The 26,787-nt window shown below is 41.2% G+C and overlaps 2 protein-coding genes across 3 annotated transcripts; both read left to right on the top strand.

Annotated features, from left to right (window-relative positions):
* Window positions 1-190: 190 nt before the first annotated feature.
* CAMLG (calcium modulating ligand) lies at window positions 191-5,148 on the top strand. The gene is made up of 4 exons (XM_042826655.1): window positions 191-353; window positions 612-1,066; window positions 1,780-1,845; window positions 2,626-5,148. The coding sequence occupies exons 1-4, from the start codon at window positions 191-193 to the stop codon at window positions 2,815-2,817; spliced, it is 876 nt and encodes a 291-aa protein (XP_042682589.1). The 3' UTR covers window positions 2,818-5,148.
* A 492-nt stretch (window positions 5,149-5,640) lies between these two features.
* DDX46 (DEAD-box helicase 46) lies at window positions 5,641-26,586 on the top strand. Of its 2 annotated transcripts, XM_042826259.1 has the most exons (24): window positions 5,641-5,723; window positions 8,769-8,951; window positions 9,211-9,351; window positions 10,873-10,990; window positions 11,623-11,788; window positions 12,085-12,236; window positions 12,536-12,649; window positions 12,883-13,048; window positions 13,306-13,426; window positions 13,747-13,922; window positions 14,431-14,552; window positions 15,388-15,466; window positions 17,305-17,387; window positions 17,958-18,122; window positions 18,368-18,530; window positions 19,440-19,633; window positions 20,202-20,339; window positions 20,748-20,897; window positions 21,554-21,751; window positions 22,275-22,493; window positions 23,061-23,205; window positions 23,813-23,886; window positions 24,581-24,659; window positions 24,747-26,586. In XM_042826259.1, the coding sequence occupies exons 1-23, from the start codon at window positions 5,707-5,709 to the stop codon at window positions 24,626-24,628; spliced, it is 3,132 nt and encodes a 1,043-aa protein (XP_042682193.1). In that variant the 5' UTR covers window positions 5,641-5,706; the 3' UTR covers window positions 24,629-24,659; window positions 24,747-26,586. The 2 variants fall into 2 exon arrangements, with proteins under 2 accessions (XP_042682193.1, XP_042682192.1); XM_042826258.1 differs by having other exon boundaries at window positions 24,581-26,586.
* Window positions 26,587-26,787: the final 201 nt, after the last annotated feature.

Here is a 26,787-nt window from a genome sequence, read left to right as displayed (position 1 = left end):
TTAGTTGAGGGCACAGCTCTCCGCTCGGTCCCGTCAAAGAGGGGCTGGCGGCGGGCTCTCCCCGTTCTCTTTGCCCTTAACCGAGGTGGCGGCGCGGGCTTCTGGCCCTGGAAGTGGGCGGTGACGGCGCCTGCGCGTTGAGGCGGCGCAGCCCCGTTTTGTGCGGCGGCGCGGCCTTTTTCTGCCGGGGATGGAGGAGGACGGCGGCGGGGCGGGAGCGGCGTCCCCGGGGACCCCCGCGGGGCTCTCGGCCTCCCAGCGGCGGGCGGAGCTGCGGCGGAGGAAGCTGCTGATGAACTCGGAGGAACGGATCAACCGCATCATGGGCTTCCACCGGCCCGCGGCGGGCAAGGGTGAGCCCCGCGGCGCCGTGTGGGGATCCCGGCCCTGCCCCTTCCCGGCCCTTTTGCTCGGTGCTTGCAGACGGTCGCTCGGCGGGGTTCTTACGCAGCGAGGCAGGGCTGTCCGTGCCCTCAGGGGTTTCCCTGCGCGTTCGCCGCCGGGCGGTTGCCTTTCGGGCTGTCCGGACGTCAGCGCTGACCCTCGGTACGGCTGAAATGCGGTTCAGAGCTCCGTGTGTGTAACTGCCTGTTTTTATTTCTCTTCTTTAGATGACGAAAGTCACGTCGAATCAAAACTTCAACACGAACAAGATAAATCGAATTCCCTTCCTCTTCCTTCTGTTTCTAAGAGAATCGTGCTGGGTGATTCTGTCTCTAATGTGTCCGGATCGGCTGACCATGCAGGCAGCCTGGGAGACCTCAAAGGCGATAAGGACTTGTTCAGTAAAACTCCACAGCTTGTCAGTGAGGGCACAGGCGAGCTCCGTCACCGTAACAGAGGGGAGCTGCCATCCGAAGCCGCTGCACGGCCACCCAGGCATGGATTAGAGCAGTACTTATCCAGATTTGATGAAGCTCTGAAGCTGAGGAACCAGCTGATGAATGAGAAGCCAAGCCAAGAGAACGGGAATGCGGTGGAGGAGTTTGATTCTTTCCGCATTTTTAGATTAGTGGGATGTGCTCTGCTTGCCATTGCAGTGAGGGCATTTGTGTGCAAATACTTGGTGAGTTCAGGAAAGCAAACAATCCCGTTCTGTTTGGCTAGTTAACTGCAGGCTTAGGACTCAGCTCATGTAAAACGCTGTTTGCCTGGGGTTGAAAGCTGTTTATGTAGGGTTAAGTGAGTTGGGAACTTCAGGCATTCTTTACAACTGTGTAAAAGCTATAAAAAATACCCACCAAACAACCACTCTGGCATTCCTTGAGATGGTAACTCAATCAGAACCTGTGTTATCTAGCAGAGCCACTAAGTTACAGCTAAGAGTTGCATGCTTTTGGTCCTTAATGTTTTCAGGAGAAGCAACACTGGAATAATTATTACTGCTTAAGTCCTACGCAAGTTTGAGTCAACTGTTATTCTTTCCGAAAGAATAATTGAGTAAAAACTGCAGTGTTTGCCCTGTGACATGCAGATCCCACTCATTTATCGACCTCTTAAGAAAAACAGTTCCTCAGCAGTGCAGGTGTCTGCAGGCACATCTTACAGAAGTGCACGACTGGTACAGCCTGCCACCTTCTGGAGCACTGCTTGTTTCTACACACTGCTCTGTCATGCAATTTCAGGTATAAGGCTGAAAGCAAGCAAGGTAGAACAATGCTTCTGGCACCTAACTTGTCTGCTTACATTTGTAGTATTCAACAACACTGTTGATAACTAAATTTCTGTTTTCTTACCTATTATTTCTGATTTTTAATATATTCTTTTGTGTTCCTTCAGTCAATATTCGCACCATTTCTTACTCTACAACTTGCATACATGGGACTATCCAAGTACTTTCCAAAGGTAAAACAATTTTTCACAATTGGATTAATTTCAAATATTTTAAGCCTGTGCTTAGATTTATTGTTGCATGGGGAGTATTCATATTTTGAGCTGTAGAAGTGAGAATTATCAAATGCTCATAGCTAATGCTAGCAGTTAGTATTCCCAGATTTAGTCCAAATCTCTTTAAAAGTTGCTGTGAAAATGTGGGCTAGCAGCTTATTTATCTAATGAGCTAATTAAAAGCATCTGACTGGGAAATTCCAGTTTATCTTTCATGTCTTTAGGATGCTTGCTTTTCTTTCAGGTAGTGCTCTTCTGTGGTTACTGTTAGCTCTATCAACGGCCATTGGGCATATGTGATTCCTGGGCAAAATGTGTGGGGGTGGTCATTAAGGAATGAGGTGGTTTGGGCTTTAAGGGCTCTGTGTTCCATTTGTGGTTTTAGTTTGAATGACAGCTAGAAGTGAGACGTTTGTGCATGAAGCTTTGTGCTTATCTTCAGTTCAGAACGCCACTTTACAGCTGGATTGGATTGCCACTGTGAAGTGGGCATAACGTCTGTGATGCAGTTGTTCTGCTGTTCACTAGCTTCTCCTTCAGCTCCTCAGATCCTCCACAGCTTGAATTTGTAGCTAGGATAAATAAGGTACTGTGAATCCTGAGAATCCTGTCTGGAGAGAATCAGTGCAAACGTGATATTCTTATCAGTGAATCTGGAGGTGCCTGGGTGTGTGAAACTGGGATGTTAAGCAGAACTGGGCTGTAGCAGAACTAACATTCTGTGGTTTTTCCTTCTAGAGTGAGAAGAAGGTGAAAACAACAGTACTGACTGCTGCTCTTTTACTGTCTGGAATCCCTGCAGAAGTGATCAGTCGCTCTATGGACACCTACAGCAAAATGGGAGATGTTTTCACAGACCTCTGTGTCTACTTCTTTACTTTTATCTTTTGCCACGAACTCACTCTGTTCTTCGGCTCTGAAGTACCATGATGGCTGTAGAGTTCAGTGCAGTGCTTACACTAAAGCTTTCTGGTCTGTATGCCTTTAACATCTGACAGGTTGAAACCTTAGTTAAAATTCTTTCCTGTTCTTGAATGCTTGAAAGGAGCCTTAAATCCAGTTGTTTGGGAGATGGAACAGCAATGTCCCAGGCTGCCAGTCATATTGGCTTGGTTTATTTAAATACTATGTCCACTAAAAATGTGAAGAATAGAATGCAAGTGTTGCTGGATGATTTGTTTAGTGAGGTCATGTCCTTCTCACCTCCTTCATAGAAATTTACAAAGCTTTGTTCTTTCTGGTGAGAGCAAAGAGAATTCCTTTCAGGGGAACCAAATATATATATATATATATAGTACAAATATAGCTAATATAGCTCAGTTTGTGTTGCTCCTGTTTTTAAAGAAAGCTCTAAATGAAAGAAATCCCCGTATTTTGTTGTTCCAGTTCAGATTGTCAAACTAAGTAGCTGCTTTTGGAGAATGTTGGCAAAACATGCCACTGTTGTCCTAAACCTTGCCTTACATACATTGGTTGTGGTTAATTTAATTTCACAATTCTAGGGCAAAACAGCCAAGCAAAAAAAAAAAAAAGAAAAAAAAGGCAAAAAAAAAATCACCCAACCTCCTGTTGTTTACAAGTATCATTAATCAAAAAGTGGGAGGAAAATAGTTAAAATTGTGAATCTCATCTGTTTGTGAGTTCTCAGCAGCCAATGCTAGCATAGCTCACTGGGCTTTTTTTCTAAATGAACACAAATACCAACTCACCTCAGGAGGGGGAAGTTGTACAGACCAGCCACCAAGCTGCAAAGTCAAACATTTGTCTGCTAGATGTAAAAATAGGTCTTTGCTGGACTGCCCAGGGCAATTTTCTTCCTACATGACCCTCATCATCTTGACATGTTCATGATCAACCAATTGCATGTGAACAGAATACAATTGCTAGGAGTTCTGCTGTGCTGTATGACAGTGCTGCACCCCAGTAGTATAAATAGGGCCTTTGATTCAGCAGATCTGTGGATGTTAACCTGAAGTGGTTTTGCAATTGCCCCAGTGAAACCGTATTAGCTGTTCCTGTTTTAAGTCCTGTGTGTTACATGTGAGAGTGAAATAAGAAATAAACTGCTGTTTTTACTTGACTACCACATAAAGATCTATGTATAAAGAGAGAAGGCATATTTTTCCTGTGGAAGTCCAGCCACGTAGCTGGAAAGACAACAAATACAAATGAGCCTTGGCTGAAGTAGCAGGCTAATGAATGTTCTTGTTTTCCATTATAAGAATTGTGGTGAGGGCAGGGAGGTGTCATTCCAAATAGTCAGCCTTACATGCTGGTGATCTGTGAAAATTTATGTTGAAGGTAAACTTGGTATGATTTTGCTTTGTAGCTTTAAGATCAGAATCTAGGCGCCGAGATAACAGGAGCAAATGCACTTTTAGTTTAGAGAAACATGTAGCTACCTTGTTGTTTGCAGAGCTTTTTTAGGGTTGATTATCCATATTTAACACACGTTGCCCTGCTTTCTGTGTAGTCTTTCCTGTTAAAGATTCCTGCTAAAATTTCAGCACTGGATTTCAGACTCTTGTGTTAGATATGTTTGTGGCATGACAGCTTGTGTATTGCTTTGACAATTATTTTTTTTACTGATTTTTTTTCCAGTGAATGTTATATTTCAGGTGTCCAAGGCTGGGCTTGAAAAGGTTCTGACTTAGGCCTGTTAGCACAGGCCTAATAAATAAATAAATAGTAAATAAATAATAGTAAATGAAGTTTCTGAAGTGGACTGGAGTTTCACCAAAATTGAAATAGCTGACTTGAAAAATAAAACGTTACAGTGAGTTTGAGAGTTACCATTGCTCTCACCTACTATATGCCTGAGTGTGATACAACTAAATGGCGAAAATACCATCTGACAAAGGCAGTGAGCTTTGAATCTTGAGCAAAATAATAATATCCACCTGGATAACCAGAAAAGTGACCACCAGTAGGTTCAGTCAACCCCTTTTGCAGCCCTTCTGTACAAAGGGAGATGGTGCAGGTTATTTTGTCAGGTGCTGAAGGGAGGCATGCCAGCAGAACCCACACGGAGCTTTTCAGGTGTGAGCTGTTGCCTGGTGGGCTTCCAGGTGGGACTGGAACATGGACTTCTTGTCTGCGAGGGATGGGAAAGGGCTGGCTGGGGCCTCTCTGAGCTACTCCTCATCTTTGGCCAAGAAATGAATCTCCTTCATTCCGTTTTAACTTATCTTTGTTTACCCATGTTGTTTATGTATATTGCCGAACCGATGGTTTTCTATTAAAAGTACATTTGTTACCCCCTTCCTTTGTGCTCGGACGTCGTCTGTCAGCCCAGCAAGTCGCGGTTTGCTCAATAGCTTCAGGAGCGTTGGTGCTGGGAGGAGCAGCTGGGTGTTTTGGTGGTAGGGCTGAGCCCTGGCCTCGCTGCGACTCTTGTTTTGGTTCCATATCACACACTTGAGCTTGGTGCTCAGCAGCCACGCTGCACGTCGCACTGGGTGACGCGCAGGGCGCTTCCTGAGGACTCGGGAGCAGGAAGCGAGGCCGCGGCTGGCAGCCCGGCTGCCGACCTGGGGCTCTGCGGTTTCTCATCCCATCTCTCCGAGGCACCTCTCGCAGGAACACTCTGTTGCTTTGTTTTTTTCCTTCCCTTTTGATTTTGTTCCCCGATTCCTCGCATCCTGCCCGCTCAGACGGCTCTGCGCCCTCCGGCCTCCGGGGGGCGCTGCCGCCCCGCCGCGGGCCGGAAGTGCCACGGGCCGCTTCCCGCCGCGCTGCCGCCTCGCCTCGTCGTTCCGGGTGCTGGGGCTCCGGATGGCCGCCGCCTCGTAGCGCGGGGCTCGCACCGCCATCGCCGCCATGGGCCGGGAGTCCAGGTGAGGGCGGCGGGCTCGCGGCCGGACCCGCTGCGGAGCCCGCGGGCGCTTCGAGTAGCGGCCCGCCGGCCGCGTGTGGGAACAAAGGGCCGCGGCGGCCTGCGGGCGCGCTGAGGGCGCTGCTGGGTCCTCCCGCCGCCCGCCGCGGCCCTCCGTCGTATCGAGCAGCGGGGGGCCGGGCTCGGGCTTTGAGAGCGGGCTGTGGAGCCATGGGACGGCGCTGTGCTCGGGGCACTCCGGGTTTCCCTGCTCGGCGCTCTCGCCTTACTCGCTTGGCTCAGCCCGCTTCCAGGGCTGTTTGTCTGGCGCCGGGCTCCCGGGAGCGGCGGTCCATAGCGGTGTTCTGTGCTGCTGGGCTCCGGGCAGCGGGTCCGGGCCTCTCTGGGCTCATGTGGCCTCGTCGGGTTTGGTGTGAAGTAATAACAGCGGCATCGTCGCCTGCTACGCTTTTTAAGGTGGTTTTTTTTTTTTTTTTTTTTTTTTTTTTTTTATTTTTCCTATTTACGATGCTGGAAATATCCAAATAATTGTTGTCAGGACGGTATCTCTGATAAAAGCAGATTTTATTCACGATTGCAATGGCGGGCGTCCCGCGAGCAGGAGCGCGCCTATGGACACGACGTGACAATCTTTATAGCCTGTTTTCTCCCCCTTGCCTCCGCCCCCTGCCGTGTTTCCCCGCTGGCTGGGTACTCCAGGTTCACAATCTTATCAGAAGGTTTACATTTGTTAATTACTTGTTAATTTGTTTGTTACCTGGTGTCGGTCCTGTCGTCTCCAAGATGTCTCGACACTCTTCTTGTTCATATTGATGTGGTGATTTTCTTCAGTCCTTGTTAAACAAAGAGTACGGAGGGGAGGTGCCCGATCTTCCTCAATACCTTCTTCATGCACTCCCTGAGGCATGTAACGAATTGTCCTTTTAATTTGCGCAGGATACTCTTGCAATGTGTGTGACAAAATATACATATATACACCTATATACAGAGTGTGCATTCCTGGGGAAGGTTCATCTAGAGAAGAAGTGATGTAAACTATCAGAGACCCTCAAGTAAAGTAGAAAGACTCTCAAAAAGTACTATGACAGAGGATACCATGAAATAAAAAAATATTATCCAATTCTAATGCAGAAACAACATTTGATTCCCACAATGAGGCGTTTATGCAACGTATCTGTTTAAGTTTCAGTATCACCATGTGCATCCCTTTTGTCCTCTCAGGGCTTATACAAACACCTTATTCGGTGCTTTAATTAATTCAGCACTGAGGTGGTCATAGGCTCCCTGTGTGTGTTGGTCACTGCTGCCAGGTGCTGTGGAGCTGCTCACAGCTGTTAGGCTTTAAACCAGCTCTGCTGTGTGCTGGTGCTGTTGTTGCATCTGTGCTGACTAGTTTAATCTATCATCAGATTTTAACACTGAAACAGTGTTAACACGCAGCCTGCTAACAGTCTGCAGGCTGCAAAATCTGCTGGCAGCTCAGCGCCGGGTGCTGGCTCTGGATCTCTCAGCACTACTTTACTTACCCAGTACAGCTTCCATTCTGATAATATGTTTGGTTTTAATTGGGCTTCGGGGTTGGACCGAACAGAGAAGTTGGCAGAAAGCACTCACAGAACGTGTTTGTCAAACCAGGCCATGGGTCTCTTCTTGTATAAGCAGCCTTTGCTGGTCCCACTTGTGTCCCTTGCTCTCAGAAGCCCCATCCCTTCTGCAAGTCTTTCTGTTTGTGGCAGCTGCGTGGTGAACTGGGCTGTACAAATTAAAAAAAAAAAAAAAAAAAAAAAAGTAAAATGGGGTTTTAAAGTCAATTGTTTAATGTGGTTTACAGTGTTCAAAATGCTTTAAAAGAAAGAGGAGAAATGGTGAGGGTGAGAGGGAGTGGTGGGTGGAGAAGGGCAGGGTAGGTGTTGGACTTGCTGTAGGGAAATGCTCCTCAGACTGAAATGAGGTGCCCAGACTTGTTGCACATTGTAGAGGAAAATGCAAAAAGAAATCTTGAGGGGAAATGGGGAGCAGTTCTCATGGCATTTTGTGGCTGAGATTGGAAGAAAAGAAAAGGTATCTGACAGTGACAGATGTTTTCCATGTTCAGTCACACGCTGGTAGGCAGGGTGTGGATGGCACACTGCTACGGCACTGATTCCAAATGTACACGATACCTCAATATACCACCGTGCTGAAATAAACTCTATTATGTTTAGCACCAGTGCTGTTCTCACACAACTGTTGGCAATGACAAAAGGGAAGGGATGTGGGGGGCTTGAGGTTCTGCCTTCTTTGCTTCTTCCGCTTCCCAAACATTGCTCTTGGGGAGCGTTGGCGAGCCGTGGGCTGTGGGAGGATGGATCCAGGGAATTATTCTGATGCTGTGTCTGGTAGGAACTGGAAAAAAAGGAGACAGTGCACTGGAGATCCCTCTGTAACATGTCTGCTTATGTGAAGATTTTCTGGGAGAAAGTACTGCTGTCTCCTGCAGCTGGATTGGGATAAGAGAGAATTAGCGAAGGGAGAAAATCTCCCATCTCCATCATACACCTTAAAGCTGTTTTTCTGTTGTTTGAATTCAGCATCTTAAAGGCACTGACCACTGCGGCATCACGTGCTCACATTTTTTTTCTTTAATTGCATTTTGACAGCCTTTCCTCTGAGCAGAGGTTCAAGTTATGTAGCTTATCTGAATGAAAGTACTGACATCAGCAGCAACAACAGATGTTGAGCAAATTTTATGAGGTAGCTTCAAAGAGACTTAGACTTTCCCAGCGCATCATAGAAACTGGGGGATGTCTAACCAGGGCATTGTTTTTGATGTTCCAGTGTTCCTGTGATACGCTTAGATAAGCACACTAAAACAAACGTGTGTCTGAGTCATTTCAGCATCCTGAGGGATGTGTGCACGCTAATTGATTTTGCAAAATTACTGCAAAGGACTTTTATAGGTACCACAAATTACGAGAAATAATTCACGCAGGTACGACAGACCTCCCTCCCCACTGCAAGCTGTCCTCAGGCTCACTCTCACCTTTGTTCTGTGGCCTCACGACAGGCATTATCGGAAGCGCTCCGCGTCGCGGGGCCGCTCTGGGAGCCGCTCCAGAAGTCGTTCTCCATCTGACAAAAGGAAACGGGAGGACAGGCGCTCCAGGAGCAGAGATCGGGATCGCAGACGGGAGCGGTCGCGCAGCAGGGACAAGAGGAGATCCCGTTCACGTGACAGGAAGCGCCAGAGGTATGAGTTCCAAAGCATGGGAGAGTGCTTGTTATCCAGGGTTGATATGCTTCCTCTGCAGCTGTTTACTTTGTTGTTGTTCGTAATAGATTTTACTGTGCTTAATATTTTTGCTTATGAAATGATGTTTTGGTGCTGGTGTTTGTAAGCTCTTAGCGATCTTGATAATTGTTGGATTCCTTTTAAACCTGTTCCTTAGTAGCAGGCTAAAATGATGCTGTTGTCACATGCTGAGAAGTGCGCTTTTGTTCTGGGGCAGACGTTCGAGGAGTAGAGAAAGGGAACGGAGTCGGGAGAGAAGAAGATCGCGGAGCCGAGAGAGAAGGCGCTCCAGGAGCAGAAGTAGAGGCAGACGGTCTCGATCCCCCAGTCCGAGCAAGAACAGGAAGACAGAAAACAGGTATTTGTGTTCGTAGAATCACCAAGGTTAGAAAAGACCCACAGGATCACCCAGAATTATCCACTGATCACCAACAGCTCTCACCAAACCACGTCCCTCAACACAGCATCCAAACGTTCCTTGAACTCCTCCAGGGTCGGTGACTCCACCACCTCCCTGGGCAGCCCATTCCAGTGCCTGACCACTGTTTCAGAGAAGCAGTATTTCCTCATGTCCAGCCTGAATCTCCCCTGGCCCAGCTTGAGGCCATTCCCTCTAGTTCTATCACTGCTCAGGCGAGAGAAGAGGCCGACCCCCAGCTCACTGCAACCTCCTTCAGGTAGTTACAAAGAGCACTGAGGTCTCCCCTGAGCCTCCTCTTCTCCAGACCAAACAGTCCCAGCTCTGCCAGCCACTCCTCATAAGGCCTGTGCTTCAGACCCCTCACCAACTTTGTTACCCTTTGTTGCCCTTCTTTGTGTCCTCTTGTTACATTCCATATGGTAGTAACTAACCACTGTAAACGTACTGATACACTGGAAGGAATCATTGGGAAAACCAGCCAAAGATTTTGTGTGTAGAGCAAGGAGAATTTTCTGAGTGTACTGTAATTTCCCATCACTTAAAGACCTTTGATGGACTAAGTATTTTTGTATTCCTCACTTGAGGGTGTGTAAATGCTATTCTGTGTATGTATTAATTATTTCTCATGCTGTTTGTTGTGAGAATGTTTTTGTAAAATGAGTAGTGGGTCCATAAGTTCTAAGAGTCTGTATAAAGAGCAAGCAGGTTGACAAACATTTAGAAATGATGAGCAGCTGGAATGAGTCCTTTAGGATAATCGTGTGGCTGGCATTAGAAATATTCAGTGGGCTGTGAAGTAATCTTAATGAGATTTGATTGGCTAACATGAATTTTACATTTATTATTATGAGCTTGCAAACATTTGGTTCAGATACATTTATTTTTAATAGGAAGCACATTAGGATAATAAAATCTGTGATAAGTGGGCTTTGTTTTAAATGGAAGTCTGGGTGTTGCATATGAGTTCTATAAGCAGCTTTTCCCAGGGAGAGGTGTTTCAGTGTCCTTCAGGCAGCAGTGTATTTGCAGAGGGACATTCAAACTTCCATAGCAAGGAGCAAGATCGCTTTCCATTCCACTAGAAATAGAACAAACAGGACTTTTTTTGTATCTCTTTTCAAACTGCTGTCTTCAAAGAGGTGTAGAATAAACAACAGAACCACTGGAGTGTCTGTAGTTAGTGTTCTGGAACTGAATGCTGCAGCTTGGCCCTATGAAGAAATGAGAGAAACAGAACCAGAGCATGTGAACCAGTGAATTGCAATAGGTTGTGCATTTCTGGCAGTTGTAGGGCATATTTCCATGAATCAGTGAAAGATTTTCTAGGAGACATTGTGCACTTCATAAGGTATTTGAAAACACAGCCCTGTTTGTGGTGTTCACGGTTTTGGCTCTATCCAACACATTTATTCCCCCCTTAAACAAATGTTTTAAGAAATCTTTGCTGTTACCTTTCAGATCAAGATCTAAAGAAAGGACAGAAGGTGTGGAAGTTTCCAAAGAAAAGAAAAAAGAGAAAGATGACAAGGAAGAAGAGAAAGATAAAGATACCAGTGCATCTACTGTGGCCACTGAGGTAGGAGCTCTTAGAATAATCTTTTAACTTTTTAATGTATAAACCAGGAGTTAAGATAGCCATAGATTACTGTATTAACAAAAGAAACAGGATTGGCCAGAATCCCTGCTGAGTGAGAGTCCCATCCTCTCCTGTAACTCCTGTCACAGGGTGTGCTTCCAGTTCTTGCCATTAGAAATGTTCTGTTTCTGTTGTGCTGTCAGCAAGGGCTTCCCATGCATAGATGGGTCACATTTTTGTTGTTGTTCATGAAGGATTTTTGGAAGTAGGAAGTGACAAGATGGATCTTTAGTCTTTTACAGATCCGTGGCTAAAATGAGTTGAAACTCAGTGATACGCAATGTGCTGCTCTAGTCAGAAAAGAGGAAAGTTTTGTTCATAAAGGAATTTTTTAATTTGTTATTTTAAGAATTGCATACGTGCTGCTATTGTGGAAAATAAAACAGCAGAATTTTGTATCTTAAAGCATTATGGCTGCTTTTAGTGTTTTTTGTTTACTCTTGTGATAGGTCTGTGTGTGCTCATTGGCCAGCTTCGTGCTAGTAATGTTTGTTTGGAAAGGTTCTTTGACTGAAGTTTAGACAGGTGCCAGTGGCCATTGATTTTCACTATTTGATTGTTTCTCGTCACAGAACTTTGATCAGAACAAACTAGAAGAAGAAATGAGAAAACGAAAAGAGAGAGTGGAGAAGTGGAGGGAAGAGCAACGCAAGAAGGCAATGGAGAACATTGGGGAACTGAAAAAAGAAATCGAGGAGATGAAACAGGGAAAAAAATGGAGCTTGGAAGATGATGATGGTATTTCAGTTTTATGTGTAACATTTACAACACGTTTGTTCCTAATGATATTTTTATTATCTCTAAAGCATTTAATGACTTTTCAGAATGTGACCTATAAAAGAGCAAAGCCTAAATCTTGTTTTGGCTTCCAACATTTTAAGGTACTGTTGAGATTAACAAACTGGAGAGATTTTTTTATGAAGAAAAATGATACAGTAATAAAAACGGACTGTAATTATTTGGGCAGGCTAACGATTTAACGTATGAACTCTTTTTCCTCTCTATTTTATTCCCATATTTCTTAATCGTGTTAGATGACGATGAGGAAACTGCAGAAGGAGAAAAGGAAGGAAATGAGGTTGAAGATGAAGAGTTAGATCCTTTGGATGCTTATATGGAAGAAGTAAAAGAAGAGGTCAAGAAGTTCAATATGAGAAGTGTGAAGGGTGGAGGTGGGAGTGAAAAGGTAAAATTGTGTACTAGAATATTTGTCTTTTGAAAGGAGCTTTGTGTTTCAATGTGGAAATGGTTTTGGAAAAAAGAAGGGAAGAAATAGGTTAGATGTGTTTAATGATTGTTTGCCTTAACTTGAATTTTCTGATGTTTTCAGTAAGCTGATAGCATTGTCCTCATGAAATTTCGGTGCAAAACGTGTATGAAAAAACAGCATAATGCGTTCAGAAGTACAAATATTCTGTGTATTTCGTACAGCTTCTCTTCTATGTGATAATGCAATTCTTTCTGTTAACTTTTTGTCTTTCGCAGAAATCTGGACCAACTGTTACCAAAGTAGTAACTGTGGTGACAACCAAAAAGGCAGTTGTAGAGACAGAGAAGAAGAAAGGGGAACTCATGGAGAATGACCAAGATGCAATGGAGGTAATTGAAGTGTCTTGTGTTTGGAACAATGAAAGTTAAGGTTTGGGAGAAACATGAAATGAATTGATGAAAGAATGATTTGGACTCCTCTCATAGTGAGAGCAGATTTTCAGTGTCTGGTTTAATGGGCTAAGGAAAAACTCTTGCTTCTGAGTCAAGTTTCTTTATAAACAAATAACAGCATCTCAGGATGTCATTCCTAGTAATTTACACACCAATTATAATCTATACAGTATTCTTCAGAAGAAGAGGAAGTTGATCTTCAGACTGCCCTAACTGGCTATCAGACCAAGCAGAGAAAGCTGCTAGAACCAGTGGATCACGGAAAAATAGAATATGAGCCCTTCAGGAAAAACTTCTATGTTGAAGTACCTGAACTAGCTAAAATGACACAAGAAGGTGAGTACAAGTATGAGCAGAACATGTTTTGATGTGCAAAGAAACAGCAAATTCTGATTCAGCGTGGAGTATTCTTGAAGAAAGGAGCAAAAAAGTACTGTTCAGTTCAAGACTTTGGAATAATTTTGAAGAGAATTTGGATGGGAGAATTTCTTTGGACAGAATGAAAGTGAATCGGATCCCTATTACTGATAACCTCATTCTTCAAGCAGATAAACGTCAGGTTTGATTCTGTTCTAATGCAAACTCTGTTTCAGAGGTGAATGTGTACCGACTGGAGATGGAAGGAATAACAGTCAAGGGAAAAGGCTGCCCCAAACCAATAAAAACCTGGGTACAGTGTGGAATTTCCATGAAGATTCTTACTGCTCTCAAAAAGTAAGCAAGCGATGCACGCCCGGTGCAGTTTCTATCATTCATGTATTTGTGAGAAAAATGTTCTTCGTTGCATAAAGCAACATGTCCACGTTTCTGATGTTGTGTGTAGTCATCAGAACCTTTTGCAGTCAGTATTAAAACATGGTTACAAACTTCTGCCATTTGTATCGTGTTGCTGCTCGTTTTGAAGATGTTTTTAGGATGATGCCGATACATAGATGTGATAATATGTACATTTCTTCTAGCATGACTGATGTGTGTCTGTCAAATCATATTTTGGTCTTATAATCTCTTTTTTGAATGCTTTTTTTCCCTTTAAGACACGGCTATGAGAAACCCACACCCATTCAGAGCCAAGCTATCCCAGCAATTATGAATGGTCGTGACTTGATTGGCATTGCTAAAACAGGAAGTGGAAAAACCATTGCATTTCTGTTGCCCATGTTCAGACATATTATGGATCAGAGAGCTTTAGAAGAAGGAGAAGGTCCCATAGGTACAAAGTATTTATTTTTAAAAATGCCATTTAAGTCAACAAAAGCTCAGCTTTAGAAGGTTCTTCGGTTCTTCTCTTGTTTACGGGGATGAATGCTTGCTATTCCTATAATCCATTAGTGAACAGCTTGAGTTCATGAGCACTGTGCTGTCTGTTGTTGCTTGTGGTCACTATTATTTAAGGTTGTATCAAGAGCACTTGTATATCCATATATCTGCAAGGGAGGCCTTGGTTGACTTTAAAACTTTGACACGTTTTCCGCTTCATCCTCATGCTGTCGTAGTTCTCTTTCTTGAAATTGCATTTTTAAAATAATACTAAGTAATATATACATAATAACAATAAGTGTATGTTATAATAATAAATAATTTATGTTGGTAAGCCAGGAAGCGAGCTGCATATACTTCATGCAAATGCTGTGAACTTCATTACAAAAGCTTATTTTTTATTGCTTCAATAACAGCATTTCATGTATTGCAACACATGATGGGCATGCTTTGCATTTCAGCTGTCATTATGACACCTACTCGTGAGCTGGCCTTGCAGATTACCAAGGAGTGTAAGAAGTTCTCAAAGACCCTTGGACTTCGAGTTGTGTGTGTGTATGGAGGAACAGGGATTAGTGAACAGGTATGCAAAAGACACACGTTGCTTGTCAAACTACTCTTGGACTTTATTAGTCAGTGCTACTTTTGGAGCAGATATGGTTAATTCTCTCCCATAAAATCCAGTATGTTTGCAACTTTCTCTGCATGAACAGCACTAATGTAAAAGCTTAAGTGCTTGCCTAGCTTAGTCCTAAACATACCAATATTTTTGAAAATTCTGAAGTGTGGTCTTTAAGACTTTATATGTGCACTGAGCATGACAGTAATTGAACTACTTGTGAGATGTGGTAGTTGGAAAATGAGCAAGAAGCTGTATTTCTATGAGCATTCCCCTCAGGAGTAATCTCAAACAAGAACAAGGAATATTGGCTTTGGTTTGTTGCATTATCAAATATTGCATGTTGGTGTAATTTGGAGATTTAATTTCAGGGTATTTTTCAACTCCACATTTATGGAAATTGGATTTTTGGTTGCCTATGTGTATCAGACCGTGGCTTTTCAACATTGTGAATACACCATTTGTACTTGCATGACAGTACTTCATGCAGGCTGTGAACTGAACTGAAAGTCCTATCAAAAGTCCTATCCCCTCTGCAGCTTCTTCAAGTGAAAGTATCTTAGTTTGACAGAGGTCACTCTTTTGGAAAGCAGTGTTCAAGATCTAAAGAAATTCAAAGGTTTAAGGAAATTGCTAAGTAAAGTCTTTTAAATAAGCACTTTACATTAATGAAACAGCTGTACAAAAGTAATTGAAAACATATGTAGCTTTTTTGTGAAGTCGTGCATGTTTGTTTTTTTTTTTAAAGCAAATAACACTAATAGTTTGTGAAATTGAGTTTACTGTCTTTTAAAATCAGATAGCTGAACTCAAAAGAGGTGCTGAAATTATTGTTTGCACACCTGGACGTATGATTGACATGTTAGCAGCTAACAATGGTGAGTAGAAAACCTTTTCCTATGGAGAATTTTTTAATATTTGTTGTGTAATTCTAACAAATTCAAAAGATCGTGTATTTTGCTAAATACTTTTATGGAATTTTCTTATATCTCTTCAGGCTGCACTATCTAGCTATTGGCAATATGCAGCACTAATCATAGGTGCAATCATATATTGGCTTGACTTTTCTGGGGGAGGACAAGAAGTGTTGCATTCTTGAAGAGTTCCTGAGAATATTTGTTAAATGTAAAACATGGTGTTCCAAATTTTTACCTTCAAGTTGTTTGAGAAGAGGTTGTCTGACAGTTATTTGTTGTGTCTGCCGTTGGTCTGACATTATTGTTCGCGCAGCTCAGCAGTTACTTGCTTCTACTTGAAGAGTATCTGACTGCTTTTATCTGTTGGAATAAAAAACAACCAAACCACCAGACAAAAAAAAAGCCCTCCCTACATGATTGTGAAAGAACTGACCGTGCGTCAAGTATTCAAGTTGGTTTGAACTGAGACACTGCAGCTTTAAGAGGTTTTGTCCTAGTGTAACCATTGCATGCTTGCTAGATAAAGTTTTATTATTAAATTATTCCACATCAAAACCTCTACTAAACTGTTGACATTATTTAACTTCTGTGGAAAAAGTACCTTCAAGAGATATAGAACTGGGCTTCCAAGACTTAAATCGTCAAAGGTAGGTACATTAACGCTGTTCCCAAGTCAATTTACAAAGTTATTATTTGGGGATGGAAGTGTTAGGGTGTTAAATAGATAATGTAGATTTTAATAAATAACTGTTTTGTTACTTAAGTGTGAATTCCTTTTAAAAAATGCAGCGCTAAATCGCCCCCACAAAATAATTGGAAGCTTCAGCTGCAATTTGCTGAAGCTGAAAAGACCAAATTCTGCTGTGGTTTGATAGGCAGAAGCCTCAGTCTTGGTCGTAGAGAATATGAAAATAAATATTTCATTTTGAGAGCGCTCAACAGTGTCACTGTGCAGTTGTTTGGAAGTGAATCTGTCCACATATTTATAAACTCTGAGAATACGATTGCTAAATCCTTGAGTTGAATCCTTTTGATGAAAGGGAACCTCTTAGGTGTTCGTTTGGGAAGGGTGTTAATTATCCTGTTCATCCTCACCTCCAAATGTTCTCAGATACACAACCTGCTCATTTTGCTTCCAGCTGTCCCAGAGTTTGGGGTGGTCCTTATTTTTAAATCTGGTAGTGATGCTGGGTAGGTTTTAATCTTTATATATTCGTTTGGAAAAGACTGCTTGCTCTGTTTTATGCATATTATTAGCAGTTAACTAGAGTTACTGATGACCCTCAAATAGTTATTCCTAGCTCCGAGGAAGCATTACAGATAATATGTATAAAAGGAATTTTTCTGAGGCTGCAACAGTTAGCACTGGACTTTGCCTTCCACACATGCGCTGTAATCTCTAATATGTTTTTTTCTAGGTGGCGCTGTCAGATTATGGCTGATGTGGCTCCTTGCTTCATCTCAGTCTTAGTTTTATGATGTGTTTTGGCGAGGGCAGTTTTCTGAATTTTACAGGTTCTTCTGGCCCTATGATGGTATGCAAGAGAAGAGTTTGACAAAATAAAGGGCCTAGTGCATACTTTACACGTTTCCCAGAATGTTTGAGATTAAAATGAGAACATTAAAATTCACTTTTAGTGAATTTTTCGTAAAAAGTAATTAATGCATTTCTTGGAAGATAGTGAGAATATCCGTAACGTTTAAATCTATATATACATATATATATAAATAAATTCCTGAGGGAAACTAAATTTCCATTTGATTTTGTTTCCCATGTGCTTTTTCCTCTCCTTTCTCAGGTCGGGTGACCAATCTCCGCAGAGTCACCTACGTTGTCCTTGATGAAGCAGACAGAATGTTTGACATGGGTTTTGAGCCTCAGGTAACTGATGATATGCCTGAAAATGCTCTGCACTGCTCCTTTTCACTTAAAGGATTTTGTAGTATCCTATGCTATGTAATTATTAGACTACCAATAACAGAATGTGCTGTATATAGATGACAATTCAAACTAACATTTTCATTTTTGCATTATCTTCACACTTTAGTTGTGATAAATTTAATTAGAACATAATTTCTCTATAATCTGTGTACATGTTAGACAGTAGTTGCTGGCAGCTTTGGGCAGCCAGAGCTCTTTCAGTTTTCTTCAGCTATGTTGTCCTCCAAAACTAAAACCATTCCTTTGTCTCCTGAGCTGCAGAGTTTCTGCAGCAAGTCTTAGGTTTTCTTTTGTGCTGCTGGGGGGTGGCATGTTACCACTCAGCTTCCTGTTGACTCCAGCCTGTCTTGCAGTGCTCTCACCCAAGTCCCAAGAGGAAATCTGCAAAGAAATATTTTGTATTTGATGTAATCCATACTTTACCTAACTCATTAAATAAGACAGCTCTGTCTGTATATGAATTTCAGTTACAGAACTGGAGTACTAACAGGAAATGTTCTCTCAAACCAGGTCATGCGCATTGTAGACAACGTCAGGCCTGACCGTCAGACTGTCATGTTCTCTGCTACTTTTCCCAGAGCTATGGAGGCGTTGGCTCGGAGAATCCTAAGTAAACCCATAGAAGTGCAGGTTGGAGGCAGAAGTGTTGTCTGTTCTGATGTGGAGCAGCACGTTGTAAGTATCACGCATCCACCTTGCTTGTCCTCTTTCAGAAGGTTTCCAGCAATATAACAAGAGCTTTTATTTCTGGATGTTCACTGAGTTCTGCCACTAGCCATGGATGCAGCATGGGAAAGCAATCTCCTGTTCCTGATGTTTCATTATATTATTTTTATGCCTTTTATCCTGAGTGTGTTTAATGACTGAAGGTACAATTTATATTCTTTTCGCTTTCTCCTTTTTTTTCTTTTTTTTTCCAGATTGTGATTGAAGAGGAGAATAAGTTCTTAAAGCTACTAGAGCTACTGGGACATTATCAGGAGAAAGGATCAGTTATCATATTTGTGGACAAACAAGAACACGCTGATGGGTTGTTGAAAGATTTAATGAGAGCTTCTTATCCCTGCTTGTCTCTTCATGGAGGTAATCTGCAGTTTTAAGGGCTCACATCAAGATCACCAACCTAGAATATTAATATGGAGTAGTTAGGAAGAAAAGCATCTTGCCTAGTTCCTGGGTAGTACCAGATTAGGATGTTTTGTCATAAGCAGCTTTTGCTTTGTAATTGGGGAAATATATTTGTTTCTTAATTTTGAAACAGACGTGAGTTTTCTTCTGTTCCCTGTGAGATGTCATCAGATACCAAATCTTGTCTCAGTGCAATGGGTTGTGAGGTGAATGTTAACACTTGTTAGGGGATATTACTAACTCTGAAATGTAGAGTAGTGAACACCAGCTGAGGGAGTGTTATGTGAGATTTTGTTTAAAATTCCACAATAATGGCAGCTGTTGTCTCACTTTTCTGCCTTGGAGAGGTAATGCAATGGAAGCAGTTCAGCAGTGAGAAGAGGCCACCTCTGCAGGATGTTGTCCATCACAGAGTGTTTGTCTGAATGTGAATATAGTGCTCTTGAACGTACAGCAACCAAAAAGTGCAAAATCACTGTTCATGGGGTGCAACATTGGAGGAGGGAAAAAATATCCTCATTTTTTTGAGTGTTCCATTGCCTTTAGTAAACAGACAAAGTTGCCAGATGAGATCTGAGCTGAGCTGTGAAGTCAAGTAGAAATTATTTTGAAACTGCAGGATTTTGTAATGGGAAAACTGAAAGTTTGAATTATTGTGGATAATAGATTAAGAGGTTTATTATCCTGGATAATTTATATTGCCTGTGAGTGTAAGTGTATGGAAATGTTATTTCCATAGGGTTTGAGTTGTTTGAAGTTGGAGAGTATTTTGACTGATGCCCAAATTCTTTTGAGTCGAAATCAGAAGGTAGTTAATAGAAAGGAATAAGGGCCCAGCTTCACAGTGTGTGTGGTTTCCTGCAGGCATCGATCAGTACGACAGGGACAGCATAATCAATGATTTCAAGAATGGAACGTGCAAACTTCTGGTGGCCACATCTGTAGCAGCAAGGGGTTTGGATGTAAAACAGTTGATGCTGGTGGTCAATTATAGTTGTCCCAACCATTATGAAGATTATGTGCACCGAGCAGGCCGGACTGGACGAGCTGGTAATAAAGTAAGTGTAATCACTTGCCTGTTATTGTTAATACTGAAACAATGGCCTTATTTACTGCTTGATAAAGGTGTTCTCCAGGGGTTGCTACAGAGGGAATATTTTGTTATTGATGTGAAGGTTTTCTTTTGGAAGTGCCTTTAAGGTTTTTGAGAGATGATGTGTAAAATACACTCTGAATTTTAGCACTGCGGAAGTTGGAATTCATGTTTCCTTCTGCCATATGGATGTCCTTTTAAATTCCAGTTGTAGTGTAAAGTTTGGTGTTTTTCACCATGGGAAATGGGCCCTACTAAGTCTAAGGTTTTCTTTTCTGAACTTACAACCATGAAAGGATTGAAAGGAAAGAGTTCCAATTTCTGCCATCTGTGGTTGATTCCCTCTATATCAACTTCCTGGGAAATCACATGATTCATTCTACATTCCTACTGAAAGAAAAAAAAAGCATGAATATCACAGTTATTTTTATTGACCAGAAAAACAGCATCTGTGCAAGGGCATGACAGCAATGTTAGAGATAAAGTTTCTGTAGAGGTTGTTCTTTACCATCTTTTAAATTAATTTTCACTAGGGATTTGCATATACGTTCATTACTGAGGATCAGGCACGGTATGCTGGTGATATCATCAAGGCTTTGGAATTATCTGGGAATCCAATTCCTGCTGATTTAGAGAAGCTCTGGGCTGACTTCAAAGAACAACAGAAGGCTGTGAGTGATCCTTCGTTCCGTAGTGCTCTGTGCTCTGTGGTTAATGCGTATGCTGTGGTGCAGTTGTGCACCCTGTACAATTGTGAGTCGTTGCTGAGTTCATTGAGAGCACACACATGTGCTGAGGTTTCGAGATTTAGGGATCTGTTGTTGTTGTTGTTTGGTTTTGGTTGCTTTTTGTACAAAATCCCTGTTGTGTATTGCTTCTGCCTGCTGAATTAACACTGCTGTTTTAATTGTACTTTGTTGTAAAGTACAGTATTGAAAATTTGAAGAGCTTTCTAAACATCCCAGGGTTTGCTTTTTTAAATACTAATTACTTTTGTATTTCTGTAGTTGTCTTATTACTTTGGGAAATTGATTTTAAAACTTCAGTTTATACATGGAAACACATTGTCTTTATTTTAGGAGGGAAAGCTGATTAAAAAGAGCAGTGGATTCTCTGGCAAAGGCTTTAAGTTCGATGAAACAGAACAGGCCTTGGCTAATGAGAGAAAGAAGCTACAGAAAGCAGCTCTTGGCTTGCAAGATTCAGATGATGAAGATACAGCTGTTGATGTAAGTGCCTGAAGTTTTTTGAGGATTTCCAATGTATTCTTGTGGTGTTTTTTTCCAGTAGGTTACAGAGCATGCTCAGAATGTGTGGATTTTGGCTATGACGTGTCCCGTGCTGCTTGTATTATGGAATATAACTTAATCAATTATATTCCATGGGTAGATGTGTATGCATTCTTTGATAGAGAAGATGTATAGCTCTCCTATGAAGATCTTGAAAATCTCTTCCTGACCAACTGGTATTTCACACCTAAAATATGTAGTGATGTAACTGTCACAGAGCTTATACTGATACTAATCTGCCACAGATGAAATGGAACGATTGCCTCAAACTACAATTGCCCTCGATTACAAACATCTTTTTTTTGTGTGTAGTGTTTTAAAGAAATTCACAGTGGCCTTTTTCTATTTCTGAACCCTTACAAGGTCTCTTTCAAAACGTTAGACTCCTTTTTGAGAACTTGCAAGTAAATGCTATGTTCAAACTTACTCCTGATCAGGAGATGTGTTCAGTTTGCTCTGTAGTTCTGAGCATGCTTCCATCGTTTAAGCATGATTTACATGTGAACCGTGTGAACTAAATTGTCCTTAATGTTTTCTGTCTTTATGATGATTTTTAATGGTAAATGCAGTGATTTAATAATATTTATTTTGGTCAGATTGATGAACAAATTGAAAGCATGTTCAATTCAAAGAAAAGAGTAAAAGACATGGGAACACCAGGATCATCAAACGCTCCTACGCCATCCGCTGGTAATGCAGAAAAACTGGAGATTGCTAAAAGATTGGCTTTGAGAATCAACGCCCAGAAGAATCTCGGAGCAGAGGCACAAGTATTTGTCCCCTTCCATTTTAAGGTAAGCCTTTGCAGCACGTTACAGTGTTCAGTTTTTTGCTTTGTGACTGCTGTTTTGTTCAGTCTTTTCTTCTCTCTGATGTTACACTGCATTATGCAGCTCATCGTGTAGCTGCCATCTCAGTTGAAAGTTGTAGGTTTTGTAATTGAGCTACTTCAATATTTCAGTGGAAATACTTTGTCTGCCTTGGCAAAAAAAATAAATCAAATTGTTGTATTTTATCAGTAATGAGAAATGAATTTGATTTTGTCAGCTTAGCAGAGCTGCAGAATATCTGCTGAAGCACTTAATGCACAGTTTGGACTTGGGTAACGTGGTCTAGACTGTCCAAAGGAATTTTGAGCTAGAGGTGTGAAAGACAATGAAGATATTCTGTATGCAGGGACATCCTGAGGATGTATTTGTATGTTGGCATTTATAATATGCAGAAAGCTTTAATGAAAGCCTTGCTGGCTTGTGTGGGACTTGTTTTGGCTGCATTGTTTTCAACGTGGACCTGTTCTTTTTTCTTTGGTTTTTACAGGACGTGATGCAGCAGGCTACAAATGCTATCCTTAGGGGAGGCACAATTCAAGCTCCTACAGTATCTGCTAAGACCATTGCAGAGCAATTGGCTGAAAAAATCAATGCTAAGCTGAATTATGTACCTATAGAGAAGCAGGAGGAAGAGAAACAGGATGGTGGACAGAATGAATCTTTTAAGAGATATGAAGAAGAATTAGAGATCAATGACTTCCCACAGGCAAGTAAACATTTTGCTAATGAGCATTATTTAATAAGTACAGCTTGGACAGTGGTGACTCCAATAACACGTTTTGTTTCTGTTTCTTATTCTAGTTGAAATCACTACATCTGTGGTTACTTTTCAGTGTGTAGGCAGTGAGTGCTTTGGATGTATTACAGAGAACAGTCCCAAAACAAGCATTCCTTACTACACAAAAATCTTTCTACCCTCTGCTACAGACTTATATGAAAACCTCTGACACTGTCTAGTGTTATATTTGAAAGGCCATACTACAGTCTATGACCCCAGTACTGTTCCTTTTTGTTAAATGGAAGCACACAGAACATTTGCCCTGGAGGTCCAGTCTTCCTGCAAAAAGTATTAAGCAAAATATTTCAGTGCTGTTCCAAAAAACTGTAAGAAAAATTTGCAGTCTTTAAACTTCCAGTGTAGTAAAACAGGAGGTCTTTAGGAGGTCTTGCTTCTGCAGTACTGTTGTTTGTCCAAAAGGTCAACTATGCTTTGAAATGCCGTTGTGTTGATGCTTTTCTGCTCGTTGATTCTCCTGTATCCTCTCCTTTGCAGACTGCCAGATGGAAAGTCACCTCCAAAGAAGCGCTACAGAGAATCAGTGAATATTCTGAAGCTGCTATTACAATCAGAGGAACTTATTTCCCTCCAGGCAAGGAACCCAAGGAAGGAGAGCGAAAGATTTATTTGGCTATAGAGAGTAAGCATTCTTTCTTTAAATATTTCAATTAAATATACTACTCTAGTTTCATTATTAAGCATGGAATCTCTACAGTCACAGTGTTTGGGTGCTCAGTTACGGGCTTGCTGTGGTTACTTTGCAGATAAATGTAATTACTAAGAAAGCACTCATTTGTCTCAGTACCCTATGGCAGATGATCCACAGGCAGCACAGAGATCCTGCTCTTGAGAAGGCTGACCTGCTACAGAGCGTAGCAAACATTGATGAGATCAGTTTGGGGGAGAAAGAAACACAAAAATGTTGTTTGTGCCCATGTGAAATAAGGAGAAAAATTGAATTTATGGGTTTTGGCTGAAAAAGGAATAAGAAATTACATCAACTACTGCAATAGAAATTTTGCAAGCTTTGTGGTGATTGAGTAGAATCTTTCTTAAAGATATTTAAACATTTATTTATGAATACTGTAATTTACAACTGTCTGCTTTAAGTCTTTTCCTTAGAACAGGATGTCACTAGCTGTGGCAGCCTGTACAATACTGATGTGTTCATCAAGAAATAGTTGAGGGCATTTGGCTTTACGGTGCTTGTGAAAATAGCCAACACTGTTTAACTTCTTTGTCTTCAGGTGCCAATGAACTGGCTGTACAGAAAGCAAAGGCAGAAATCACACGACTTATAAAAGAGGAGCTTATTAGATTGGTGAGTGAAATGTTCAGAGTGCAGAGAGAAGGTGCTTCAACTAATGCTTTATGAAACTGATCTCTGCAGTTGGTACTGTGGCAGATATTTATATGAATACCAGGGACTGGAACCTGTGGAAGTTTTTTTTAAAAAAATCATTGAGCAGCCCAAAAAATACATTACTTTGTTCAGTCTGGCTGTTATCCAGCCACCAGATGGAGATAACACCTTAACAGAGCACCCCTTAAATAATCGGCTCCTCATTGGTTTCCTAATTTCAGTGCCATCAAGCAGGGGGGAGGAGAATTTATTCCCCTTATTTTAATCTTTTATACGTATGTCCTCAGAGATCTTGTGTGCTGTAGCATTACAGCATACCTCACTGATAATCAGCTTTTCTTTTCCCCAGTAAGATACTGTCTTGACAAATAGTGGTGTGAGTCCTGTGGCTGAGGAAACCATGGCTTCCTCTGAAATAGCCCGAGTGTGACCATGCTACATCACTGCCTTTGTTGTTTTCATTTAAGGAGTCTTTAAAGATTTACTTTCCTCTCAAAATCATTGACCTCTGCATACAAATGTTTCACAAAGGAAGGAGGTTCTAATGGACTGCTTATTTACACGTAACGTGGACTTACTGTGGGTGAGCTTTTATTGCAATTAATTTCTCCGTTTTCGCTTTTAACCGTGATTTATTCTCTCCTATTTGCAGCAAAATTCATACCAACCAACCAACAAAGGAAGATACAAAGTTCTATGAGTGCTTGGAGCAATCTGTCTGCTGGTGGCTGGTGTGTGAGACTTCGTGGCTTCTGTTGTTTTGCTGTTTACACTGCTTATTGTAAATTAAGATTTTTTTTGTTTATTTTGTCTTGCAGACATTTTTTAACAGGAAATTGATATTTGCTGAGACATCTTAATTCTTTCCACTAAAGTTAGCAGTCTTAAAGCAGACCAGTTTTGGCGAAGCATGACTTAATTTAAAAGTGCAGTTTATATACTTTACACCATAAAGGATATAAAATAAAATGATTTTAATTTTCCTGACAGGCTGTACTGTTAAGTAAATTAAACAGCGTTGGGATTTGTGTTGGAAATTGTTAGAATGTACCTGCTTCATACTGTGGGGAGGATTCACACCATATCAGTTTATACTGGAATAATGATAAAACACCAAAATAAAGGTGGGATTTTTTCCTGGTTGATCCATAGCATCTCTCTGGCTGGTTCCACACACAGAAATTCCCTGTACAAATGTCCATCGAATGTCAGAGAGAGTTTTTTATCCAGAAATACTTGAGGTCTAGTTTTAAAATCTTCTCATCCTTTTGTCTCCCATTTTGTCCCTATGATCCAGGTAACAGAGTAACTCTTCGGTGTTCTTTTTTCTTTTCTCTTTTTTTTTTTCTTTTTTGTAAAGTGAAATGTTTTGTAGTATGAAAATAGTTTCCATGGTTTTTTTCTAAACGTCAGAATTTTAGGATTTTTTTTTTTTTTTTCTCATTTTCTGACATAAGAATGAAAGCCTGTTTCATTTGAAAAGAAATACTTGGAGAGAGGAAGAAAAAAGAGAGACGCCTCTTTTGTGACGAATATATGACATTTTTTACAGTGTTCTTATATATACATTTAATGTGATTGTCCTCAGGTTGTCTTTATTACTGTTAGGACATGGCTTTAAGTAAAAATTGATAACAAGATTTAAGAATTGGACCCACAGATTTGGACTATCATTGCAGTCAGTCTGCTACCACATCACTGGGACAGGCAAGACCTTTGGGTTTTTTTTGAGGTCTCATCCACATAATCATTAGTATTTGTGATGGACTCCTTACTCGAATCGTTCAGCTCTCCTGACTCTACTTATTTGCAGCGTAAACAGCAGTAATTGAACCACCTTGTTCTGGCAGCTGCACGACTTTGGAGATGATGGCTTTCAAAAGGACTTTTGTAGAAAGCTTTTCTTAGCTGACACTGAGAAGAAATGTGTCGTTTTAAAGTAGCTGTGTATACACTGCTTTAACTCTGGTGAAGACAGATCGTACAATCTGCATCATAGCTGTATAAATTTACATCTGGTTTCCAATCTTCAGGTAATTTAAATGGCCATTTCCATTTGCTTACAATTGTCTGTTATTCTCATGATTGTGTCTTACTTTCAGTACAGGAAAGGGAAGTGATGATGATATTGACAGCATACATTCACTATAAAAGCACCCATGATGTAACACTTGCCGATGTTAATCCAGTAAATCCTTGGGGAGAACAAAGAGAAGCACACAGTAAAGCATTTAAAAATTTAAAACAGAAATCTCAAGCTAAAAATTTATGGTTTCCTTTAAATACATCAGGTTTATTTCTGTTAAAAAGTGGATGTTGGTGTGTTTCATACAACCCTGTGCTGGTGTTTCACCTTCTGACACTGTCCTCCGAGAAGAGTAACAGATTTCGATGTATTTCATGAAGAGCACTTTCAAGTTTGGACAGTTGGACATTCCTTTAAAAATCTTGTTTCAAAATGTTCAGATATATATTGGTATCTCCTAAAAACAAACAGAAGGGCATGAAGGAAACATTCTCGTGACTTCCAGCTTTGCTCTGTTGGATTTCAGAGCTGAAACAATGTCTAGTCTTTAAACTTCCTGGGGTTTTTAAATGCAATGTCAATATTCCTATGTTTTTTAAATTACAGCAAAAATAAAAAATAATTTCAATGTATGTTTTTCAGAAACAGTCTTTTTGAATAACTTATCTGTTTTATGCACTTACCTTGCTTCCACATTTTCTTTGAGTTAGCCTTATACTGTTTGGAGTAGGAAAATATGTATATTAACTATTGCCTGTCATTTTCTGCTAGAAATGCAGTAAGATGCAGATCAGACTCAGATGGGAAGGAAGTTGCAGTAAAAGTTTCTGAAT

The sequence above is a fragment of the Centrocercus urophasianus genome, unplaced genomic scaffold (assembly GCF_019232065.1).
Source record: "Centrocercus urophasianus isolate 14NV4802_14NV808 unplaced genomic scaffold, USGS_Curo_1.0 seq_26, whole genome shotgun sequence".
NCBI classification, from domain to species: Eukaryota; Metazoa; Chordata; class Aves; order Galliformes; family Phasianidae; genus Centrocercus; species Centrocercus urophasianus.
Note: the sequence above shows the minus strand (reverse complement) of the source record. Positions and strands in the feature narration are given on the sequence as shown.